Source organism: Procambarus clarkii, chromosome 40, assembly GCF_040958095.1.
Source record: "Procambarus clarkii isolate CNS0578487 chromosome 40, FALCON_Pclarkii_2.0, whole genome shotgun sequence".
In the NCBI taxonomy this organism is placed as follows: Eukaryota; Metazoa; Arthropoda; class Malacostraca; order Decapoda; family Cambaridae; genus Procambarus; species Procambarus clarkii.
Genome location: NC_091189.1, coordinates 38225717 through 38251365, shown reverse-complemented (window position 1 = coordinate 38251365; position 25649 = coordinate 38225717). Strand labels below are relative to the sequence as shown.

The window sequence follows — 25649 nt, the reverse complement described above, 5'->3', positions numbered from 1 at the left end:
ACTATAAAACCAGAAAAACGGCCAGCCTACTCATGAGAAACTCTCCAGACACAAAACAGAACGCTTTAAAAGAGACTAACGTCGTCTATGCCTTCAAATGCCCTCTTGGGGACTGTAAGCTCCAAAAAACCCAGTATATAGGCAAGACAACAACATCTCTTTCTAGGCGTTTAACGATGCATAAGCAACAGGGCTCTATTAAGGAACATATAATCTCTTCCCACAACCAAACCATTGCCAGAGAAATCCTAGTAAACAACACAGAAATCATCGATAGATACAGCGATAGCAGGCGGCTTGACGTTTGCGAGGCACTACACATCAAGAAGTCAACACCAGCAATCAACAGCCAATTAATGCACAACTATATTCTACCCACCTCAAGACTCCGCTCCAATATAGAAGCATCAAGAAATATGGACCAATAGGCTTTCTACAAACACTTCTATTCAATACCCATTGTTTCGTGTTCTGTCTTGTGTTGATGAAATTAATACCCTATTAATGCCACCTCTTGTTCTGTCTTGTGTTGATGAAATTAATACCCTATTAATGCCACCTCTTGTTCTGTCTTGTGTTGATGAAATTAATACCCTATTAATGCCACCTCACCCCATCCACCTCACTCAAATGTAGATATAAAATCGGAGATGCGTAAGTTCTATTCAGTTGTGTATTTGTAAACTAAAGTCTTTGAAAATGTAATAAATTTTACGAAACGCGCTTGTGTCGCGTCAGACTAGAAATAAAAATGAATTTTGGTGAATTGATTTTTGATTTACCTCCAACAGTGAAAAGAAATGTACGAAAGATTGAGAAAATTCGTGTTAGAATTATTAATCTTACTTTTTCGGTCATATTTAATAATATATATCTACAGGAAAGACTGCTACCAAAATATACTAATAATATATATATATATATATATATATATATATATATGTCGTACCTAGTAGCCAGAACGCACTTCTCAGCCTACTATGCAAGGCCCGATTTGCCTAATAAGCCAAGTTTTCCTGAATTAATATATTTTTTCTAATATTTTTCTTATGAAATGATAAAGCTACCCATTTCATTATGTTTGAGGTCAATTTTTTTTATTGGAGTTAATATTAACTTAGATATATGACCAAACCTAACCAACCCTACCTAACCTAACCTAACCTATCTTTATAGGTTAGGTTAGGTTAGGTAGCCGAAAAAGTTAGGTTAGGTAGGTTAGGTAGTCGAAAAACAATTATTTCATGAAAACTTGGCTTATTAGGCAAATCAGGCCTTGCATAGTAGGCTGAGAAGTGCGTTCTGGCTACTAGGTACGACATATTATATATATAATATATATATATATATATATATATATATATATATATATATATATATATATATATATGTGTGTATATCACGAAAATAAACACGTGATTAAGAATGTGACAATGTCAGACCACGGAGGAAAAATGAAACAGGAAATTTCCTTAAGTACTTTCGTATATTAAATACATCTTCAGAAGGTCCCAATAAATATGATTCCCAATAAATATGATAAATATGGACCTTCTGAAGATGTATTTAATATACGAAAGTACTTAAGGAAATTTCCTGTTTCATTTTTCCTCCGTGGTCTGACATTGTCATATATATATATATATATATATATATATATATATATATATATATATATATATATATATATATATATATATATATATATATATATATATATATATACACTGTATATATATATACCATCACTGTGTGTTAACCCAAGTCCATGCCGTTCTGTCTTTATTTCCAGGGGACATGCTATAAGTCCAAGTAAGACTAATTTACTTTGTGTTTATTATTGCTTTATTGACACGTGAGTGTGTCAGTGTGGTGTGTGGTGTTTTACTATGTTTATGTGGTCTCTTTGACCTGGTGTACTTTGATTTAGTGTATTGTTTTTGGTCTCAGTGACCTGTGTTGGTGTGTACAATATTATTATTACTATGTTATGTTGACTCAGTGTCATCAGTGTACTTGCATTCAGTTAATCTCAAGACATCAGTGTAACTTCGTGTTTAGTATCTTGAGAAGTCAGTTAACTTCGTATTCATTAACTTGAAGAGTCAGTATACTCAGTGTGTTTATTATCTCAAAACATCAGTGTAACTTTGTGTTCAATAACTTGTGCAGTCAGTATACTCGTGTTCAGCATCTCGAGACGTCAGTGTAACTCGCATTCAGTATCTCGAGACGTCAGCGTAACTTGTGTTAAATCATTCTTGAGTTGTCATTGTACTAATTTAAAGTAACTTAATACGCAGTGATTAGTAATCGTATTGACTGATCGATATTAGTCAAGCAGTCTTAGTGACGCCGAGCTTAAATGTAAATTCTTTGTGAATTAAGTGAGCTGTCAAACTCTGACAGATCCAGGTACGATTACTCAGGGATTGCTAATTACCCGTAGTCATTGTTGATTTCATTGACGTTTGTTTTGATTGGATGTCTTGGTGACAAAGTAACGTAATCATATTTATTGAGTAAAGTAACGTAATCAATTGAGTGTTGCACAGAAGACTCGTCTCAGTGACAAGTCTGTCAGTTGTTGTCATTCAGTCATCAATCACCTCACGCTGGTTACAGATCTTGCATCTGTCACCAACGTAAGGGCCGTGGACAGTTCCAACACTGATTGCCCTACATTGACCCCAGACTCGCATCTGGCACCAACGTGGGGCCATGTATTGTTGCAACTATAATCACCCCTCATTGATCCCGGATTCACATCTGGCACCAACGAGGGCCATTGTCTTTCATTGTATGTTATTGCTACTTGCTGCAGTTTTGTCAAGCTGCCATTGCATCAGGAGTGGTTGCCCACAGTCGTTAAGTGTAGATAGGGTCAGCAATACCACGAGTGGTCCGAACCGGAAGCAATTGTTCTGGCTAGTTTAGCCTTGTCAAGCACCACGTCCGACTTTAACGTAACGTCAGATTATTCTTGCCATGTACTGTTAGCATTAAGTTTTATGAATACACTAAGTGTTAAGTACAAGTGCCTTTACATTCACACCTTCAGACCCTTGCACCCAGTATTGACTTGGCAATACTGGGTGCAAAGTCGTGGCAACATTCCCGGGTGTGAAGTTCTCGTACTGAGTGGGTAACCAAGGCTGGCGCACACAGCATGAGCTAACACCATTGCTGTTCAGCTTTTGACCACAGCATCGCCTAAAATTTTCCAAATATACAGTGGTACCTCGCATAACGAATTTAATCCGTTCCATGTTCGTCATGTGAAACGGACGTCATACAAAACGAGTGTCCCCCCATGTAACCAGTGTGATGCACTGTGTTTATTGTGAAATTTCCCCAGAGTGCATGACATCAAATGTTCCCCAAAATATAATTTTTCTTTGTAAAATGATAAATTACCGTCCCTGAACATGTCTATGTAAAAATAATTACCAAATTCCACTTACTTTGGCTGTGAGGGCGTGGACAAGGTGCGCTGTGACGTCATCAGGGCCTGGTCGCCCGTGTGTGAAGCTCCCAGACACGGTCGCGCAGGCCATTCAAGCACCGCGTGTTGCCACAAATATATTTTCAAATATTTTTTCTATGCATTTCCAATGCGGTTTTATTTGTTTCATTTATCGTATATGATGCATATTTGTGACCTTTACAATATGTATACAGTAGAATGTTCATAATTTTCCATGAAACTGTGATACATGTGTCAGTAATGTGTCCACAATAAATGTTTATTGTCACAATATTACGTGGTAAAAATTCACTAATATTACAATATGTACAGTTTCACATACTATTTACACAGTAACACACTGTATTACACACTCAGTACTTTGGAGGTGCATAATAGTCAACGAAGTAGTCCATGGTACACAGCGCGACTTTGCTCTCCTTGCACCAGCTACAGATAGATTTTTGCTTCCTGTTTCATCGTTATGTGTGCTTGCAAATAATGCACTCGCGTGCACCCTTGGCTTTAGTACTTGTAGGTGGTATGTAGCCAAGCTTGTAAAGCATAAAGTAGTATTGAAACGATTATAGGAAAAGCTCAATTTGTAAGGTAGTCTTGAAAAGATCGCTTTGTAAGGTCCCACACAGGAAGAGATTCAGCTAGCCTCAAAGAGTGTCCATCAGTCAGGAAGAGATTCAGCTAGCCTCAAAGAGTGTCCATCTGTCAGGAAAAGATTCAGGTATTCTTGAAAATATCAATGAACACCACCACCATGGAAGCCGCTAACACTGTTAATCTATGCTACTTGTATCAGATGCATCATCACTGAACGCAGAAAACGATTCATCTATGTATCATCTATATACATTAGAGATGGCAAGGGTGGGGCTCAGAGCTACACCTGGATACACTTGCTGTATCATCCTCATAGGTGCTGTATCACTGGCATCCGACCGTTGTGTTAAGCCCTTATTGCGCCTAGCTTCACCAATGTTATGACCCTTATGTTCTTCAAACAAAAGGGTCTGAATTTCACCGACTGAGCACAGTCTTTCAACACGGTGTGGGACAGGTGTTTGAGAGCCAGAGGCGCGTGTGCCACAAATGGTTGCTCACGCAGTACTAACCCAGCCAGCAGCCCTTGTCTTTCATATTCGTTATGGCAAAAGGTTCGTTCAGTTTTTGTTGGGTAGGCTGCTCCATTATGACAATCTTTCTTTGTTTCAAATGTGTTCCATTTGTTTTGTAGTTGTCACTTACGTCTCAATAATGGAGCAGCCTACCCGACAAACACTGAACGAACCTTTATGACATTTGTCCATTTTTCAAATTGTTTCAACAGTTCATTTATTTTTCGTTTTTTTTTTTTTTTTTAAGAAACATGGAGCAGCCGACCTGTAGACCACCGAACGAACCTTTTTGACATTTGTACTGGTTTTCAAAATTCTTCATTTTTTTATTATTTACGTTTTTTGTATGTAAGAAACATGGAGCAGCCTACCTGCCGACCACCGAACGAACCTTTTGCTATAAGGCAAATGAAAAATAAATATTGAACACATTTGAAGAAAGGAAAATGTCATAATGGTTTATTCAGTGTATGTAAGGTAGGCTTCTCCATTATTGAGACGCAAATGACAAATACAAAACAAATGGAACACATTTGAAACAAAGAAAGATTGTTATAATGGAGCAGCCTACCTGCCGAACACCGAACGAACCTTTTTGACATTTGTTGTATATCAGACATTTCATTTCTTTTTTCCTACAAAAACGTCAATGCTTTGCAACATCTCAGTAGTCACCCTTTTATATCCCAGCATCATTAGCATCTTTAAACAAGAACAACATAATTTATGTGCATCGTCGGAGGCGTCTAAGAATGTGCAAGAAGCAGCGCGACCCCACCATGTGGTGTTGACGTTACTCAAACCAGCGTTCGTCATAAGGGACGATTTGACGCCAATCGGGCCGTTCGTTACCCAAAATATTCGTCTTTTGGGGCAATCGTTATGCGAGGTACCACTGTATATGTATGTGGTATTATTTAGCCATGATAATATTACAGAAGAGCCTGATTGCGATTGTTCAGATATCAGTGAGTAAATGCTGTTCAAGATGTTCACAGTGCTAGTCACAGCACACTGCTTTTATTTCATTCATCTAAAATTCTTCAAATGATTTCTTCTGTTCCTTTACAAAATTAACAGGTGGAAAATTATTAATTTACATGATTTAGTGACCAGGATTCTGATAATAGCAGGATTGTGGTGAGAATTAGCAATGGGAGGAGTACTGTTAGTGAGGGAGGGAGAGGTGATGCCGGCTGTTGGCTAGTGTGTGGCAACATGTTTTTGTTTGGAATCACCATATCAGATTAGTGGTTCGCTATGGTGAACACAAATGTTGATATTTATATATAAAGTGTGTATAGAGTGTAATAACATCAAAAGGCTTATGTTGGGAGAAATCATTTAGGTGAGGGAGTGAGCGAGGCTGTCGTCTGCTGTATGACTTGTCATGCAGTGGTCACTATGCTGTTTGGACAACACCATACCAGCTTAGTTGTACAGTTATGGTGAATAAAACATGTAGATAGTTATATATAATGTGTGTGTGTATATAGTGTAATAACACAACAAACAGTATTGTGGGAGGAGTAATGTTGGTGAGTTAGGTATTGAAGGAGTGAGGGATGGCTGCATGGTGTAATTACCTAAGTGTAGTTACAGGATGAGAGTTGTGGCAGCCCTCTCTTGTTTTTTGGGCTCACCATACCAACTTAGTGGTTCACTATGGTGAGCACATATGTAGATAGGTATGTATGTACAATATGTGTATATAATGTAATAACAGCAAAAACATTTTGACTGATCGTAGACTATAATAAACATGTCACATATATGAGTCCCATAATTTTGAGCATAGCGATATTCCACACATTGAACTACTGTCTCCACTCGATTATCCGGACTATATGGGAAGGACCCCAAGCCGGATAATCACATGTTTTTTTTTCACCTCTGAGTCCAAAAAAAACAGCGTTGAATGTAATGAAACGCCATTTTCTGGGTGAGCCCTGGAGGCTCCCTGGAGCTTATCGGGCTAATGTATCATATATTAGACTGGGACATTAGTTAAGAAGTTCAGACCTACCAGGGACAAGCGCCAGAACCTGGCCCCTTCAGAGAGGTTTCAGGGAGCAATGGCCCTGGAAAACCCCCTTGTGGTTGGGGTTTTCCTTATCTGCCATCGACCGGGGTTAGGCACCCAGAAAGGTAGGCATAACAAAACAAACCCCACATGGTAAAAAACTAAAACAAAAAAACGAACAGAGGTAGAAACTCCCTACAATCCCAAGGAAACAAGTTAAACATCACACTTTACTGCCACGTCGATCGTCCGCGAAAGCCCTCCTCGCCCCGAGAGGGGGAGGGGAGAGCCGCGGACCTCACCGCGCCAGCCGCCTAGCATCAGTTCGAAAGCTAAACTTCAACCAACGCGAAAAAAACGCCGACCGGTGGGAGGGAGGGTTGCCAGGGAGCCTCCGGGCTCATCCAGAAAATGGCTTTTCATTACATTTAACGCTGGTTTTCTGTGGGGAGCCCCTATGGCTCCCTGGAGCTTCATACCCAAAGAGAAGGAAAGAAAGGGCTGACCCGGGAGGCGGCCGCCACAAACTCCGCAACGCGAAGCCGAGACTACAGGCTGCAACCTGCAACCCAAGGCACAAGAACGCACAGGAGCAGACACGCCATATTCCCAAGGGGCTACTCAATATGGAGACGGGACAGAAAAATTAGGAAAGGCGGTGGCGTTGCTGTGCTGGTAAAAGAACACCTAAAGGTGAAGGAAATAATGACTGCCAATCCACAAGAAGTTGACATAATAGCACTAGAGATCTGCTATGAGGATGATAAACTAATGATGATAAATGCATATAGTCCACCGCCAAGCAGCACATGGTCAAAGGAGGAGCTAGATAGTAAACGTGAAGGTCTTATAACAATAATGAGAGAGATTATAGCGAGAGCGGATAACGATAGATCACGACTGTTGATAGTCGGTGACTTCAACTTGAAATCCATAGACTGGGAAGCATATGAAGCTAAAACAGAAGATTTTTGGACCTGTAAATTTGTAGACCTCATCCTGGAAACATTCTTGTATCAACATGTTAAACAAGCTACGAGGATGAGGGAAGGGGACGTTCCCTCCATGCTAGATTTGATATTTACCAGGAAGGAGGAAGAGATATTTGACATTCAGTACCTTCCTCCCTTGGGTAAAAGTGACCATGTCTTTTTGGGAATAAAGTATGCAATGCATTATAAGCTGGAAGAAAATAAGGAGGTTGAAGCAGTTGAAAAACCAGACTTCAGGAGAGGACATTATGGTGACCTTAGAAATTTTTTTAGTGAGTATAATTGGACAGACTTGATGCTAGGCAAGGAAGTGAATGAAATGTATGGCAAGTTTTGTGAAATATATGATAAAGGCACAAAAAAATTTATACCAAAACAGAGATGCAGAACTAGGAAACAGGATTGGTTCAATAGAAATTGCGAGAGGGCTAGAGACCGAAAGACACAAAAATGGAATCAATACAGGAAGAGGCCGAACCCCCAAACATACCAGCGATACAAAGATGCGAGAAACAACTACACGGCAGTGAGGAGAGAGGCAGAAAGAAATTTTGAAAAAGGGATTGCGGACAAATGTAAAACAGAACCAGGTCTATTCTATAAATTCATAAACAACAAATTGCAGGTAAAGGATAATATTCAGAGGTTGAAAATGGGAAATAGATTCACGGAAGATGAAAAGGAAATGTGTGAAACACTAAACGAAAAGTTCCAAAGTGTGTTTGTACAAAATGAAATCTTTAGGGAACCAGATACAATAAGAATTCCAGAGAACAACATAGAACACATAGAGGTGTCTAGAGACGAAGTGGAAAAAATGCTCAAGGAGCTCGGTAAGAACAAAGCAGCTGGCCCAGATGGCGTTTCACCATGGGTTCTGAGAGAATGTGCATCTGAGCTCAGCATTCCACTTCACCTGATCTTTCAGGCATCCCTGTGTACAGGAATCGTAGCAGACGGGTGGAAACAGGCTAACATAGTTCCAATCTACAAAAGTGGCAGCAGGGAAGACCCCCTCAATTATAGACCTGTATCATTGACAAGTGTAATAGTGAAAGTATTGGAAAAACTAATCAAAACTAAATGGGTAGAACACCTAGAGAGAAATGATATAATATCAGACAGACAGTATGGTTTTCGATCTGGAAGATCCTGTGTATCGAATTTACTCAGTTTCTATGATCGAGCCACAGAGATCTTACAGGAAAGAGATGGTTGGGTTGACTGCATCTATCTGGACCTAAAAAAGGCTTTCGACAGAGTTCCACATAAGAGGTTGTTCTGGAAACTGGAAAATATTGGAGGGGTGACAGGTAAGCTTCTATCATGGATGAAAAATTTTCTGACTGATAGAAAAATGAGGGCAGTAATCAGAGGCAATGTATCAGAATGGAGAAATGTCACAAGTGGAGTACCACAGGGTTCAGTTCTTGCACCAGTGATGTTTATTGTGTACATAAATGATCTACCAGTTGGTATACAGAATTATATGAACATGTTTGCTGATGATGCTAAGATAATAGGAAGGATAAGAAATTTAGATGACTGTCATGCCCTTCAAGAAGACCTGGACAAAATAAGTATATGGAGCACCACTTGGCAAATGGAATTTAATGTTAATAAATGTCATGTTATGGAATGTGGAATAGGAGAACATAGACCCCACACAACCTATATATTATGTGAGAAATCTTTAAAGAATTCTGATAAAGAAAGAGATCTAGGAGTGGTTCTAGATAGAAAACTATCACCTGAGGACCACATAAAGAATATTGTGCAAGGAGCCTATGCTATGCTTTCTAACTTCAGAATTGCATTTAAATACATGGATGGCGATATACTAAAGAAATTGTTCATGACTTTTGTTAGGCCAAAGCTAGAATATGCAGCTGTTGTGTGGTGCCCATATCTTAAGAAGCACATCAACAAACTGGAAAAGGTGCAAAGACATGCTACTAAGTGGCTCCCAGAACTGAAGGGCAAGAGCTACGAGGAGAGGTTAGAAGCATTAAATATGCCAAAACTAGAAGACAGAAGAAAAAGAGGTGATATGATCACTACATACAAAATAGTTACAGGAATTGATAAAATCGACAGGGAAGACTTCCTGAGACCTGGAATTTCAAGAACAAGAGGTCATAGATTTAAACTAGCTAAACACAGATGCCGAAGAAATATAAGAAAATTCACCTTCGCAAATAGAGTGGTAGACGGTTGGAACAAGTTAAGTGAGAAGGTGGTGGAGGCCAAGACCGTCAGTAGTTTCATAGCGTTATATGACAAAGAGTGCTGGGAAGACGGGACACCACGAGCGTAGCTCTCATCCTGTAACTACACTTAGGTAATTACACTTAGGTAATTACGCGCATAAAGAATGGGCAGCTAAGAACCTGTGTGATCCTCAAATCCCGAAACAAACCCTAGACGTCACCAACACAACAGCGAAAGCTGCAAACGTCCAAACAGCACGGGCGCAAGGACAGACCGCAGGCTGGAAGACTTAAAAACTCTGCGGACGACCTGGCAGACCTGAGCCCTGAAACAGGGAACGAGGGGGAATCGGATCAGCCCAAAGCGCATCCCCAAGACACAGTACGCAGGTAACGGCAAAAAAGCGCAACCAGACAACACAAAACACACCCTCGGCCGAACCAATCAAGCATCAATAACCCAAGGACCCCTCCAGAAAGCAGCTGTCTCAGCCGTCGCCAGAAGGACGGAGAAAGGCTGCAAACATACAAACCTACCACTAGTACCAAAGAGCAGAAACCTGAACCGATGGGGCTACCACAAACTGAGGAGAAGATAAGAGGGCACCCTGATCAAGGACCAGGATGGCTCAGGCGACACATGAGCAGGCTGGAGGTGAAACAAAACACGAGAAAGCGTACGGAACGGGGCAGATGTGACGTCCACCCCGAACACAAGCCGGAGAGGCTCCGCCAGCGCTGCACAAAACGAGGCGACAGTAAGAAACATCAATAACTGTAGTCCTGAAAACCCAAGAAAGGACAAGACAACCCAATGCAAAAGAGAAGACAACCTACGAAGAGCACGAAAAAGGTGCATAGAAACACCAGGAACGTCATAATGTCACCGAGACGAAGCTCGCAGGTGGGACACCATCAACAAAGCCACCTGATCGCCACAGAGATGGAGATAACCGCATCAAAAAAACAGACATGAAGAGCCAAGGTGAAGGCCAACCAGTCACGTACAGGACCGGTCCTACCTGCTGAAAGAGGTGGAGCCGCAGGAAAACGCCCCGGGTTTGGACACCTATCAAACAGTGTCTGAAAATAAAGCTGGGCCGGCTACCAAGAGACCATAGGCACTACTCTCGTGGGAATGGGCTCCAACCGAGCCAGAACCCGAAGCAACAGCTGGACCGGGAGAAGAGGAACAGGTACCCCCACCTCGACCAGTCCTGCCGAAAGGCATCCACCGTGAACGCCTCGCAGGCGGGTAAGGGCACCACATAGAATGGGCGACGCCTAGACCACGCCGACTCGAAGACGTCCATGGCCAGGAGTCCATATGTCCGGCAGAGACAACGAAACGAGTCAGCGACGACTGGCCAATCCGCGAACAGAGGAGTGAACCGAAACAGCTGTCCGCCAGGACGAAAGACACACCCCGGACATGAACCCGGACATGAACCTCACAGTAAGCCAAACTCTGAGAATCCAGTAAATGAACCACTCTAAGGGACCAACCCCAAAGGTCAAACACCTAAGAGAAACCTTGTGGTTCTGGCAAAGAACTCCCAGAGAACAGTCCGAATGGAGCCGAATGGTAGAGCACTGCGTGACCCAAACCCTCCGAAGCGCAAACCAGACAGCCATGAACTCCCGAACCGTGCTGTGAGCCTGACGGACGGACAGACCCTAACCATCCCCGGCCGACCTGGTGAGCACTGGTCACAAAGCCCCAGCCGAGAGATGACCTGTCCATAAACACATCGAGCGAAGGCTCAGGGAGGTGCCAAGGCACGGAACCCCGAAAACCCCAAAGAGGAAGCTGGTGACGCAGCACCAACATAAGATCCCCGGAGGAACGAACCCAACGTTTGCAAGAGAGGCGGAAGAGGAGTCTCCGAAGGAACCAAACAGACACCGAAGCCAAACCTAATCCTGCGGGCAGACCAGCATGTCGAAGTTCAGACTCCTACCTTGAGGTGCTTCCGGGGCTTAGTGTCCCCGCGGCCCGGTCGTCGACCAGGCCTCCTTAGACTCCCACACAACTGCTTGACCAACCCGGGACCCCCCTCATGAACAGCCAAAGGTGGGACCACAGCCGCAGCAACACTTCTGGAGGGAAAGACAAGGAGCGGCCTAAGAGCCGTAAACAAGACCCAGCCAGGTCCGAACCTGGGACGGAAACAAATGGAATAGCCTCCAAATCACCAGGAAACCAAACCCGGCAATCTGGAAAGAACTACACCCCTGGCGAGCAGACAAGCAGACTGACTGGGAGCCCACACCAGCCAGTCGTCGAGGTAGACCAGACACCGAATCCCAAGCAGACTCAGACAGGGCACTAAGATCCGTTAAAGATGCATAAATACACCAAGTGCCAATTACAAAATAGGGAAGGCAACAAAAGCGGCAAGCCTGAAGCCCCACCACCAACTGTGCCAGTCCCAGAAAACTGGAGAGGAACGTGCAAAGAATTGACCTGGAGGTCCAAGGCCACCATCCAGGCACCTGGCACCAACAGAAGCCGGACAGGAGACAACAGTCCTCCGATGAGGGCATAAAATCCAGGGCGCAGACTGAAGAAGTCCAGAAGAACCGCATATTCACCAGGCCCGTGTCTGCATAGAGCAGACGGGAACCCCAGAAGGAGTGGGCGGATCGACCATGTCCAACGCACCCACTAAGATGACATGATGAAGCGCACGGGAAGAAGCCCACCACGCCAGCCCTGAACCCCCAAAGGGGAAGAAGCCGTCCGCCGCCACCACCAAAGGCCGGAAGACAACCAAAAGCGCCCACTAACTGCGGGATCATGCGAGAGTCAACAGAGCACGCTGCTCCCCCAGCGCCCCGTCAACAGAGAAGGGAACAGAACCCCTTCCGAAAGAAAAAGTATACATACACATACACACACATATACATATATATTATGTATATACACATACACATATATATACACGTACACACAAGGTGTATTACACACACGTCCGTATGCACATACACATGTGCACACACACACACAGTGTACACATGTACATGTACATGTGTACACGCACCCATACACGTGAAAAGAAAATTACAAGCCCTCTCTGTGGGCAGAGAGCACCACACCGGCTAGACGAAGAAGGCACAAAACTGCATCAAAAGGCCCACCTCGACAACAAAACCCCAAAGTCCCAGCACGACCAACACATGCCAAGACCCAAAAAGATCAGTCTGCAAGCCAGGAAGACCCCGGAACCCCAGATGGCAGAACCAGGTCACACATGAGGAAACAAAGCCCCCTGAACCCACAAAGGGGGCCCAAGAGGAAGAAACCTCCAGAACAAACAAAAAAACCCCAAAGGAACCCGGAATCGAACCAGGGGGAGCCCGAACCACCACATTTGCCGGCGGAGATACACCACAGAAAGGCAAAGCACAGCCTCCAGACAGAACCTCTAAGGAAACGGTCAAAACAGATCAAAAACCGAGGGACAAGGTGTCGGAGCAAGCATAAAAGACAGGGAAAAAAAAAACGGAAAAAGATGAAAAAACTCACCGAAGACGCTCGCTCACACACCCAGGCGCATGTAAACAAACCACAACGCCACCCTGGTTGCCATGCCAGGAAACCGGCAAAAGAAAATGGGCACCAGAACAGAGGGCTGTGACCGACGCAAAAGATACGAAAACACGCCAGCAAAAGTGGGAATCAAGCAGACTGGATGGGCGAAAAACTCCGCCCAGAAGCAGAAAACCCAGGCGGGGCAAATTGCCCTAAAACTGCAAGCAGGCATCCCCCACAGCCCTGGGAACCCGCAACAGAGTCCCCGGGGCAGAGCCGTCCTCCAAGCCCTCCACCCTTAAAGAAAAGGAAGAGTCCATGGAAAAGGCAGCAAGAAAGGGCCGCTGGTAAGACCCAGAAGCCTTGTTCTCCAGAGTACTGGAGACCAAGCAGAGAATATCTCTCACAAGACGCTGGGTCAAGGTGTCAGTGACCCAACAGGCAACATGACGGAGGTAAAAGTGGGGACTCAGAGACAATGGCACAGCAACCAACGATCCCGTACAAGACGGGTTGGAACCCGGAAGACACATTCAATGGTCCACCGAGCCCCGACAGGGGTTTCCAGGGCCCGTAGGGATAACAGCTACGGGAAGCCCGGGCAAGGTGTTGCTAACCAGTTATACACCCAAAAATAACATGGGGGTAGAGGACGACACTGAAAACTCCTGCGACGTGTACAATCACAGGGGCCTAGCAGAGGGCCACCAAACACTACCAGTGGAACTATAGCCACACTAAGCAGACTCCCACCAGGCAAATGAAAATAGAAACAAAAGAAAACCCCCACAAAAGTACACCGTCTCCAGAGGCAACAGGAACCGGTCGCCGCCTAGGTGGCAGGTCGCGCAACACCTTGACGCCCTAAATAGCACAATACCAGTCCCTACCCAGGGCCAAACAAGGGCCCCAAGCCCCAGCTGGCCCCAAGGGGAGGGAGCCGGTCGGCCGAGCGGACAGCACGCTGGACTTGTGATCCTGTGGTCCTGGGTTCGATCCTAGGCGCCGGCAAGAAACAATGGGCAGAGTTTCTTTCACCCTATGCCCCTGTTACCTAGCAGTAAAATAGGTACCTGGGTGTTAGTCAGCTGTCACGGGCTGCTTCCTGGGGGTGGAGGCCTGGTCGAGGACCGGGCCGCGGGGACACTAAAAAGCCCCGAAATCATCTCAAGATAACCTCAAGATAAGGGCGAGGCAAATGCCGAGCAGCAAGAACCACTACGGGAATGGTTCCCGAACGCCCAGGGAAGATAACCCTGTCACGCAGGGGCATTACTCACAGGGCACTTAGGGAAGGAAGCCCTGAAGCTTTCCTAAGCGCCCTGTGAGTAATGCCCCTAAGCGCATGCAGCCCTGGTACTGATGAGGAACACCTAGCCACCGCACAACACAACACACGGCAGCGAACGCCGCACAAGGCAAACACCGCCTAGGAAACTGAGGCCAGAGAAGCGTCTATCCCGGTTGACATTAGCTTACGAACTGATGCTAGGCAGTCGGTGCGGTGAGGTTTGGGGCTCTCCCCGCCCTCTTTCGGGGCGGGGAGGGCTGTGCGGATAATCGGCGCGGCAGTAAAGTGTGTTGTTCGCTTGTTTCCATGGGATTGTAGGCAGTTTCTACCTCTATGTTCGTTTTTTTGTTTTAGTTTTTTACCATGTAGGGTATGTTTTGTTATGCCTACCTTTCTGGGTGCCTAACCCCAGTCGATAGCAGATAAGGAAAACCCCAACCACTAGGGGATTTTCCAGGGCCATTGCTCCTTGAAACCTCTCTGAAGGAGCCAGGTTCTGGCGCTGGTCCCTGGTAGGTCTGAACTCCTTAGCTAATGTCCCGGTCTAATATAACATACATTAGCCCGATAAGCTCCAGGGAGCTGTAGGGGCTCCCCACAGAAAAGACCATTTCCAACAACTTTTATACCACACATGATTTGAGGTGTGTAGGGCTGAGTGGGTGGGTTAGTTGCCTAGCTGGTAGGTGGGCAGGGTTCAGGCAGGTGGGTTTTGGATGGGTGGATGCCAGGCAGATGGGCTTGGTGGATGAACAGGTTTGAGCAGGCAAGTGTGTGAGCAGGCAGGTGGGTGAACAGGTGGGTGGGTGGCTTGGCAGGTGGGTAAGTGGGCATGCATGCAGGTGGGTTAACAGGTGGGTGGGTGTGTGAGCAGGCAGGTGGGTAGGTGAACAGGTGGGTGGGTGGGCGAGCATTCTGGTGGGTGAACAGGTGGCTGGGTAAGCAGGCAGATGGGTGAACAGGTGGCTGGGTGGGCTACCAGGCAGATGGGTAGGCGAGCAGGCAGGTGGGTGAACAGGTGGGTAGGTGGGCTATCGAGCAGGTGGGTGGGCTAGCAGAAAGATGGGTGAACAGGTGGGTGGGTGAGCAGGTGGGTGGATTGGCAGGTGGGCATGTAGGCAGGTGGGTAGGCTATCAGGCAGGTGGGTGGGTGGGCAATCAGGCAGGTGGTTTGGCGAGCAGGCAGGTGGGTGAACAGGTGGGTGGGTGGGTGGATTGGCAGGTGGGTAAGTGGGCATGCAGGCAGGTGGGTAAGTGGGCATGCAGGCAGGTGGGTAAACAGGTGGGTGGGCAGGGAAGTGGGTGAACCGGTGGGTGGGTGTGTGAGCAGGCAGGTGGGTGGGTGAACAGGTGGGTGGGTGGGTGAGCAGGAAGGTGGGTGAACAGGTGGTTGAGTTGACAGTTGGGCATGTAGGCAGGTGGGTGAACAGGTGGTGGGTGGATTGGCAGGTGGGTAAGTGAGCGTGCAGGCAGGTGGGTGAACAGGTGGGTGGGTGGATTGGCAGGTGGGTAAGTGGGTATGCAGGCAGGTGGGTAAACAGGCGGGTGGGCAGGGAAGTGGGTGAACAGGTGGGTGGGTGGGTGAGCAGGCAGGTGGGTGATCAGGTGGGTGGGTCGGCAAGTGGGTAGGTGGTCATGCAGGCAGGTAAGTGAACAGGTTGGGTGGGTGAACAGGTGGGTGGGTGGATTGGCAGTTGGGTAAGTGGGCATGCAGGCAGGTAAGTAAACAGGTGGGTGGTTGGATTGGCAGGTGGGTAAGTGGGCATGCAGGCAGGTGGGTGGGTGGGGTGGGCTGAGACTGGACAAAGACAGATGACATGTCTGTGATCTCCTGCCTGGTCACCCCCTCCCTCCCCCACCTCACGCCAGCCGTCCCATCTCCCCCTGACCAACTCTCTCCCCCCCCTGATCAACTCCCTCCCTCCCTGATCAACTACCTTCCTCTCTGACCAACTCCCTTCCTCCCTGACCAACTCCCTCCCTCCCTTCCTGACCATTATCTCCCAGGTGATCCCTCCCAATGCTTCCCTCTCTCCCGACACTACCCTCCCACCTACTACACCGTGCGCCGTGAGGTACGGCCTGCCGCCAGGCTTTCATATCCGAACAACTCACAGATTGTCCGGCTGACTGTCCAGATAGTGTAACATCGGCAGCAAGTTAACTGGCTCTGATTTTTTATCCAGCCAAACTGGCGTTTATCTGGCTCCCATGGACATTTTGGCAGGATAGTGAGATACCTTTATTCAGTCACTATTTTAGCCGGATAAGGGCGTTTTCCGGAATGGTCGAATTCCGGATAATTGAGTGTCTACAGTATATAAATTCCACACTTTTGAATAATATTACAGCATGAAACCAGAGAAGAAACAAATGAGAAACTTTAAAATAATTGTGAAACATTATATTCTTGGCAACTGCTGCCCCACTGGGTGGCGGGGCCGAGGGACTTTGAGCGCTCCATCACTCAACACCCATAATTTGATCAACTTCCCAGCTCCATCGTGGCTAAAGTATATCACATACAATATTTTTTTTTAGTTTCCCATGATCAGAGACTGCATTTTAACAATATAAGAAGAGAAAATAATTTTTTGTTAAGAATTTATTTTCAGCGCACCACGGATGTGCCTTTTTTAATGCAGAGTAGTGCAGAGGTTACTGGTAGAGTGGGGAAGGTTATATCATTGATGGCTACATATTGGTGTTTGTCACTAAGGTAAGATCAAATATAGTTCAGGGCAAGGCTTCGGATTCCATAATGGTGAAGGTTAAGTAAGAGGTAATTATGTTTAACAGTATCAAATGCCTTTCTCAAGTCAATGAAGATTCCAATTGGGAACTCATTTTTGTCAAGGGCTGTGTAAATGATATGAAGCAGACAATAACTGCATCGTTGGTACTCTTTTGAGTAGAAGCCAAACTGACAGGGACTTAGTACTATGTTAAATTTTACGAAGGAGGAGTAGGTGTAAATTTGTGTAGGTGTAAGAGTTTGTAAATAATTTTTTCAAATATTTTTGATAATATAGGTAGATTAGATATTGGTCTGTAATTGTTTATGTCTGCTGTATCGCCTCCTTCATGAACTGGCATTACTCTTACTTTGTTAAAGGTATCAGGGAATGCATGACACTCTAGAGATTTGTTGGATAGCAGAGCTATGGGCGGTGCTTGGGCATGGGAAGCACTTTTGTATACCATAGATGGTATTTCACTAATGTTCCCAGCTTTGGTTTTTAGCGAGTGATTGATAGCCATAACATGTTGGACTGACAGGTAAAAGGAGAAGAGTGTTTGAATAGCTGCTGGTAAGATATGTAGTAACATGTGTCTGGGTCTGTGGGATTTTTATGGATAAGGTACTGTATACTTTACTATTGAACCCATTGCTGATAAACAGTATGTCTTAACCCTTAGACCGCATACATTACCGCACATATTGGGGGACTAGTAGCGAAGAAAATTTGAATTATTTAAAAAAACTTAAAAATGTTAAACAAATCTCCAACTTATTACCTTCAGTGTCATGAAACTTTCATCAAAATATTTTCAGAAATTGATTCTACACCATTTCTTAAAAAATAAGAACGTTTTGTTGAAAAGGAAAACAGCTCCTAATAACTGGAACGGGAGGATTATGCAGTAGTAATAAAGAGATGCAAGCACCTGTCCGACAGTCAAAGAAGAAGAAGAATAGTAGTAAGAAGTGTCCACAAAGTGGATATGCAGTTGGTGTCTTTATATCAATGCTGAGTAATACATAATAACACAAATAATAACGTATAACTATGTTAATATGCTCTATTTTGTTATATATCATACAAGTACCTTGTCCAATGTTATTATATGTTACTTTCATCAATGTCCAAAAAATATTTTTTTTAGGAGAATATTATTTTTTTAAAGATTTAAGTTTTTTCTCCTTTGTTTATTATCGGATTTTGTTGTAATCATTACATCCTGAAGAATGCATATGTTTCCCTAACTATGTGAAGATAGAATGAAATTGGTCAACAAATAAATCAGTCACAACTCACAAAACTTGGGACTTTTAATATTTTTTGGGTGATTTTTTTTTCTGATTTCAAACTCTATTTTCTTTGTCTCTTTAGGTTGTTTTGATGATTAGGGACTATATTAGGGCTTTTTCACTTATATAAAGTATACCCTAAATATAGCCATGTAAATCATTATAATTATTATAATTATCCCTATATTTTGTGTTTTTTGGGGTTATTTTTTCTTGACTTCATTTCAACACATATTGACCTACAGCTTTCACATATTCAAGTACAAATGCCAAAAAAATGAAATGTTCATTAAAACATACAATTAAATTAACGAATTAAAACTACCTTTATTCATTGTTGATAACTTCAACTTCAATTATCTCTGAAACTAGAGTTTCAACTTTGAGTGGCTTCTAAAATTCCAGTTTTTGACCAATTCTCACTATTTTGACATAGTGTGTGCCCAGCTGTCTGTTCTACAATCCCTTTAGAATGGATTTTTCATAAACTTTATACATTTGGAGTTATAATTTTTTTTGGTCTAAATTTGCAGCATATTTCAAATGCCCTATTGACGATTTTTTTTTACAGTAAACTATACTGAAAACCTATATTCTAATTTGATGAAAATGAAGATCATATGCTATTCTAAGAGAATAATAACATTAAATGAACAATTGGTGATAGTTCATATTTTTTATTCTGAATTGAAAATCTAAAGTTTTCAATATTCAATTTTAAAATTAATTTTGATTCTCTTGTTTTTCAAGTTACGCTGTGATCATTTAGACAAAGTTGGAGCATTTGCCTAGTTGATTATGCAAAAAAAACTGGAAAGTGTTTGTGCAAGTTTTAAAAACTTATGTTAAATTATTTTATGTCAAATCATAATATAAATATGTATTGCGCGGTCTAAGGGTTAAACAACATAACCAGTTTATCTAGACTGTAGCTTAGGCAGACGAATATTGGGGCTTAGTTCCTGAATCCATTATGAGCCTCTGTAACTCATTCGACTACTACCCACAAGATGGGTATGAGATGTTGAATAAATGAAGTAAACAAACTGGTAGCAGGAATCAATGTATTAAATGAACACGCTGCTGAATATCAGCTATATGCTGTTGCTGAGGTATGCAGTGTGCAATGCAACATGAGTTTTGTTATTTATTCAAATTCTACGGCTTCCACTAACTCACAGATAGTATAAAAGCTAAGTAGCATGAGACCCAATATACTAGAAGAATATTGTTCAAACCAACCTAATTATCCAAAAGACAAATCAAGCTTGCCTTCACTTCAAAGGATAGTGCATCAAGACATACTCAAGTTTTGCTCACCCAAAACCAATAATGTACTGAATTACCCCTCCATCAAGAACCTTCATCAAGAACCAAAAATTTTGCTACATTTTGTTAGCTTACTTCTGCTGTAGTATTAAGTTTTTTACCCCCCTCACACCTTTAGTTAAATTTGTCTGCATTATTTTAAGTATTGCCCAAAATGCTTTGCATAATAGTGGCTTCATTAGTATGTGTAACTCCTGTCACTACAATTATTAATTACTCATATGTACTTTGTACACACACATTCTTTTGAATAAATATTATCATTATTATCATTGATAAAAAATTAATAACTCACAGGGGCTATGACCAACCATACACCAGGCAGACAGCATAATTACCGCAAGCTACCACAAGCTACACAAGCTTCACATAGCTTCCTGGCAATACGTTAGTAATGAATAAATATGATATATTTATTCATTATAATGTTGGTGCTGAATGTACAACACGAAAAAACATAATTTTAATCTGAAAAAGTATCTTTTAATAAAGAAATTAGGCGAAAATAAAAAGCTGGTGACGCCAAATCAAGTCGACGATCCAAGCTTCGATTAGGTTAGGTTAGGTTTGGTTAAGTTAGGTTAGGTTAGGTTAAGTTAGGTTAGGATAGGTTAGGTTAGGTTAGGTTAGGTTAGGATAGGTTAGGTTAGGTTAGGTCTGCCTAACCTAACATATCATATTTATTCATTACTAACGTATTGCCAGGAAGCTTTGTGAAGCTTGTGTAGCTTGTGGTAGCTTGTGGTAATTAGAAGGACCCCTTCACGCCAGCCTTCCCATCTTCCCTCCACATGTGTCTACACGTGGGTGTTGACACGCTGTACGATGACTTTTAACATATGCGCCTTAAGTTCTGTTAAATCCCATTTTATTTTATTGTAAATATTTAAATGAATAAATAGCAAACCAAATACTGTACTGTACTTTTCAACAATTATAGTGTTATTTAATTAATATTCGTAACTAGCTCTCCACAGCAATAAGAAAACAATATAATTCTTGCAACACCTCCAATGCCACCTTCCTTCATTAGGCTTAAGCGAGTCACATACACACCACAACAGTTCTTCCTCCCTGACCAACTCCCTTCCTGACCAACTCCCTTCCTCCCTTTCTGACCAACTCCCTTCCTCCCTTCTTGACCAACTCCCTCCCTCCCTTCCTGACCAACTCCCTCCCTCCCTTCCTGACCAATTCCCTTCCTCCCTTCCTGACCAACTCCCTTCCTCCCTTCCTGACCAACTCCCTCCCTCCCTCCCTTCCTGACCAACTCCCTTCCTGACCAACTCCCTTCCTCCCTGACCAACTCCCTTCCTCCCTGACCAACTCCCTTCCTCCCTTCCTGACCAACTCCCTCCCTTCTTGACCAACTCCCTCCCTCCCTTCCTGACCAACTCCCTCCCTCCCTTGCTGACCAACTCCCTCCCTCCCTTGCTGACCAACTCCCTCCCTGACCAACTCCCTCCTTCCCTTCCTGACCATTATCCCCCAGGTGGTCCCTCCCAACGCTCCCCTCTCTCTCTCCCGACATCATCCACCCACCCTACCCCCTCCTACACCATGGCCTTGAGCCACAGCTGTACGGGATTAATACGGTACGGCCCACCGGCTCAGATTTTTTATCCGGCCAAACCGGCTTTTATCTGGCTCACATGGACATTTTTACCAGATAGTGAGATAACTTTATCCGGTCACGGTTTTAGCCGGATAAGGGCATTTCCTGGATGGTCGAATCCTGGATAATCGAGTGTCTACAGTACATGCATTATTTATATTTACAATGAGCTAAAAGAAACTGAAAACATCATAGAATATTAAGGTACAAAATTAATATGATACTCTACCATTTCAAAATGGAAGCTAGTTCCGATTGCAATCTGTCATCTCTGAACAGTGCTTCTTTGAAGGTGGATAATCATCATCAGAGAAATATCCACTGCGCTTTGCATCCTTTGAACTCCTTTCGCTGCATTCTTCTGGCTCAGACAAATCCTCTATACTTCCCCATGCAGATTTGTCCAGTTCATCTCTGAGTAGAAGAGAATTATCCCTTACAGTGGTTATCATCAGACATTGAAGTATGGGGATAATGTGGATATCATCATATATTGATTAAACCTATTATATACTATTAAGTATTTTATTAGTTTGTTATTGAATTATTTACTTTATTTATATTAAACTATTTTGAATAATTATAAAAACAACCCAATCTATGGAACTCACTATCTAAGGAGTTAAAAAATTTCTAACCTATTTTCTGTGGAGAGCCCCTCTGGCTCCCCGGATCTTACTGGGCTGAAATGTATGTATTAGACCATGGCATCAGTCAATTCAATTGGAGTTCTAGGCCTACCGGAGACTACGAGCCAGAACCTGGCCTTCCCCCTCAGATAGGCACGAGGAGCAATGGCCTATAGAAACCCCCAAGTGGTTGGAAGCATTCTATGTCTGCCATCTACCAGGTTAGGCACCCAGAAAGGTAGGCATCTCAAAACAAACTCCAACTGGTAAAAATTGCTACCAAAAACCGAACTATCAAGCAGAACTCCACAATCTGAAAACAAGCATACAAATATGACGTCAGAACCGCCGCCATGCCGCTATCTGCGCAGTTCCTCCCTCCCTGGAAGGTGGAAAGAGGGAACCCCAGACCTCTCACGCCACCCATCCAACCCCAGTTCTGAGGCTGATGTGTTGCGAGGCGGTTGTTCAACTCTGGCTCTTGTCTCTGTGCAGTGCTGTACCATACATATATATACGTATACAGTGGGGCCTCGACTTACGAAATTAATCCGTTTCCAGACATGTTGTAAGTCGAAAATTCGTAAGTCAAAACAAATTTTCCCATAAGAAATAATGTAAAATAAATTAATCTGTTCCACACCCCCAAAAATATTAACATAAAAATACATTTAATACCGAATAACACTCATTTTGTACTAGCTACAATACAGTACCGTATGTATATCTTACCTTGAATGAGGACTCTTGTAGGCATATGGAAGACAGTGAAAAGCAGGGAAGAAGGAGAGGTGTTAGTGTTTGGAAGGGGAGTCCCCCTTCCATTATAACATCAGGCAGTGATGACTTTTCTGGGGTACACTCTCTCCTACGTTTTGCCTGCATACCACTAGGACCTGCTTGTGGCTCACTGCTTGTTTTTCCTCACTAAAAACCTGCCTAGCGACACTTATTTTTCCCCTACATTATAACATTTGTCTGAAGTGAGACATCACATTGTCATAAAAAAGATTAACACAATGGCCTGCTACAGCATGATTTGGGTGAAACTTTTCAGCAAAACTTTGCAATTCTTCCCATACTGCAAACATTTTCTTAATAAATGAGGAAAGGAACATCCTCTACTCTACATCAACAACACCATTTTTCATATTTACAAATGATCTGTTTTTCCTCTATGGTCATCCTCACATGTGTTTCCTTAGGTTGACCCTTAACACTGACTTTCTTGGGACCCATTGCATGATATATAATAATACTTTTATATTCAAAAAACAAAAAAGCACAAAAATAATGAAATTCTTTACAAGCACGATCGCCACTAAGTGGGCAGCTCTGGTAAACTGAGGCAGGGTTAGCTGTGCCACCAGGAACCACGCGATCGGTCGACCCATGCGCGTATCAACAAAGTCGCTAGTTGAGGCAAAGGGCGTAAATCGATTCGCATTTTCCGACAAAATTTACGTTGTAACTTTAAAAATTTGTAAGTATGGGCAGCCATAAGTCGAGGTGCCACTGTATGTGTGTGTGTGTATGTGTATGTATGTATGTATGTATGTATGTATGTATGTATGTATGTATGTATGTATGTATGTACGTATGTATATATATATATATATATATATATATATATATATATATATATATATATATATATATGTCGTACCTAGTAGCCAGAACTCACTTTTTGGCCTACTATTCAAGGCCCGATTTGCCTAATAAGCCAAGTTTTCCTGAATTAATATATTTTTTCTAATTTTTTTCTTATGAAATGATAAAGCTACCCATTTCATTATGTATGAGGTCAATTTTTTTTATTGGAGTTAAAATTAACGTAGATATATGACCGAACCTAACCAACCCTACCTAACCTAACCTAACCTATCTTTATAGGTTAGGTTTGGTTAGGTAGCCGAAAAAGTTAGGTTAGGTTAGGTTAGGTAGGTTAGGTAGTCGAAAAACAATTAATTCATGAAAACTTGGCTTATTAGGCAAATCGGGCCTTGCATAGTAGGCTGAGAAGTGCGTTCTGGCTACTAGGTACGACATATATATATATATATATATATATATATATATATATACAGTGGAACCTCTATTAACGAGTTTAATCCGTTCTGGCACCGAGCTCGTTACCTGGAAAACTCGTCTTAAGAAACAAATTTCCCCATTTAAAATAAAGGAAATAAATTTAATCCGTTCCACTCCCAAAAACATCCATACTTGTATGACTTTTTTTTTATGTAAATATAATACTGCACATGTAAATATAAATGTTTTGTTGTAGTGTTTTTAAAGAAATATTGCCGGAACAACCGTGGACATCTTCAAGAGAAAACTAGACTGTTTTCTAAGAGAAGTTCCAGATCAGTCGGGCTGTGGTGGGTATGTGGCCCTGCGGGCCGCTCCAAGCAACAGCCAGGTGGACCAAACTCTCACAAGTCGAGCCTGGCCTTGGGCCGGGCTTGGGCCGGGCTTGGGGAGTAGAAGCTGCAAAGAACTCCCAGAACCCCATCAAGCAGGTATCGGTACCAAACCCCCACGCCGGCAATCCACACCTTCAATTTTGTGGCTGATGTGAGACCTAATGGCTGTGCGACTCTGGCTTTAGCTGTGTTTCAGTGCTGTGCCTTGTGGTGTGGTTCTGTCCTGTGGTGGTGTGCGAGCCAGGAATAATTTCACCTCTACTCGGGCTGCATTTGCCTAGGGTTCTCTTCCTTAGGTGGCCCCCTGTAAGTACTACCCTTGTTGCTTGGGGTCATCTTCCACAAGTCGCTTGGAACCTACCTCCGCCATGGTCTTTTGCTACTCAATGATTGCCCGCCCTTGGAGTTAGCTGGGGTGTTTCATGCACCCCTGTTTGCCTCTGGGTAGGTGGTGGTTTCATCACTGACAGGGGCGCAAGGTGCTTTGCAACTTGTTTTCATCATAATACAGCTGTCAGCTCTGTTTCACCTGGGTCGTTATGCTCTTGCGGGTATTTTCTTTTGTTTTTGTTTTCCTGCCTGGTGGGGGTTTGCCCCTTGGTGTTGGTACCTCTTATATATATATATTGGTGGTCCTCCACTAGGTCCCTGTGCAACCTGTCCTCTTAAAAAGAACGTCGCTTTTGGCCATTTGCCTGTATGGCCGAATATGGACGTAATTTGAAAATGAAAAAAAGAATGAAAATAAATTTGGGATTTTTTTTTTCAACAACAGTAAGTTAAGGGTCCTCTGATAGGTTAGGTGGGCAGAAAATTCTCATTAAGTTTCAAACCATTATGAAAAAGTTAATGGAAAGTTTCCTCTTCTAAGCTTGCCGAGTGAGCCGGACGACTCAAACAGAAAATGGAACAGTACGTCACTTTTGCGAGTCGATTTCATTTCAAATTACGTCCAAATTTGGCCATAGTG

General features: G+C 43.3%; 1 protein-coding gene across 9 annotated transcripts in view; it reads right to left on the bottom strand.

Annotated features, from left to right (window-relative positions):
- LOC123758034 (uncharacterized) overlaps positions 1 to 25649 on the bottom strand; it is a 247631-nt gene that overhangs the window by 66722 nt on the left and 155260 nt on the right. For 6 of the 9 annotated variants that reach the window (XR_011231032.1, XM_069338994.1, XM_069338997.1 and 3 more), the window contains one exon: positions 21854 to 22038. The exons of 1 other annotated variant lie outside the window; for it this stretch is intronic. Coding sequence is in view for 7 of the 8 variants with exons in the window: in XM_069338994.1 (XP_069195095.1) it covers positions 21870 to 22038 (169 nt within the window). In the remaining variant the exon portion in view is untranslated. Of the gene's footprint in view, positions 1 to 1750; positions 4187 to 21853; positions 22039 to 25649 lie in introns of those variants that run through there. 2 more of the 9 variants (XM_069338995.1, XM_069338989.1) reach the window with 2 other exon arrangements.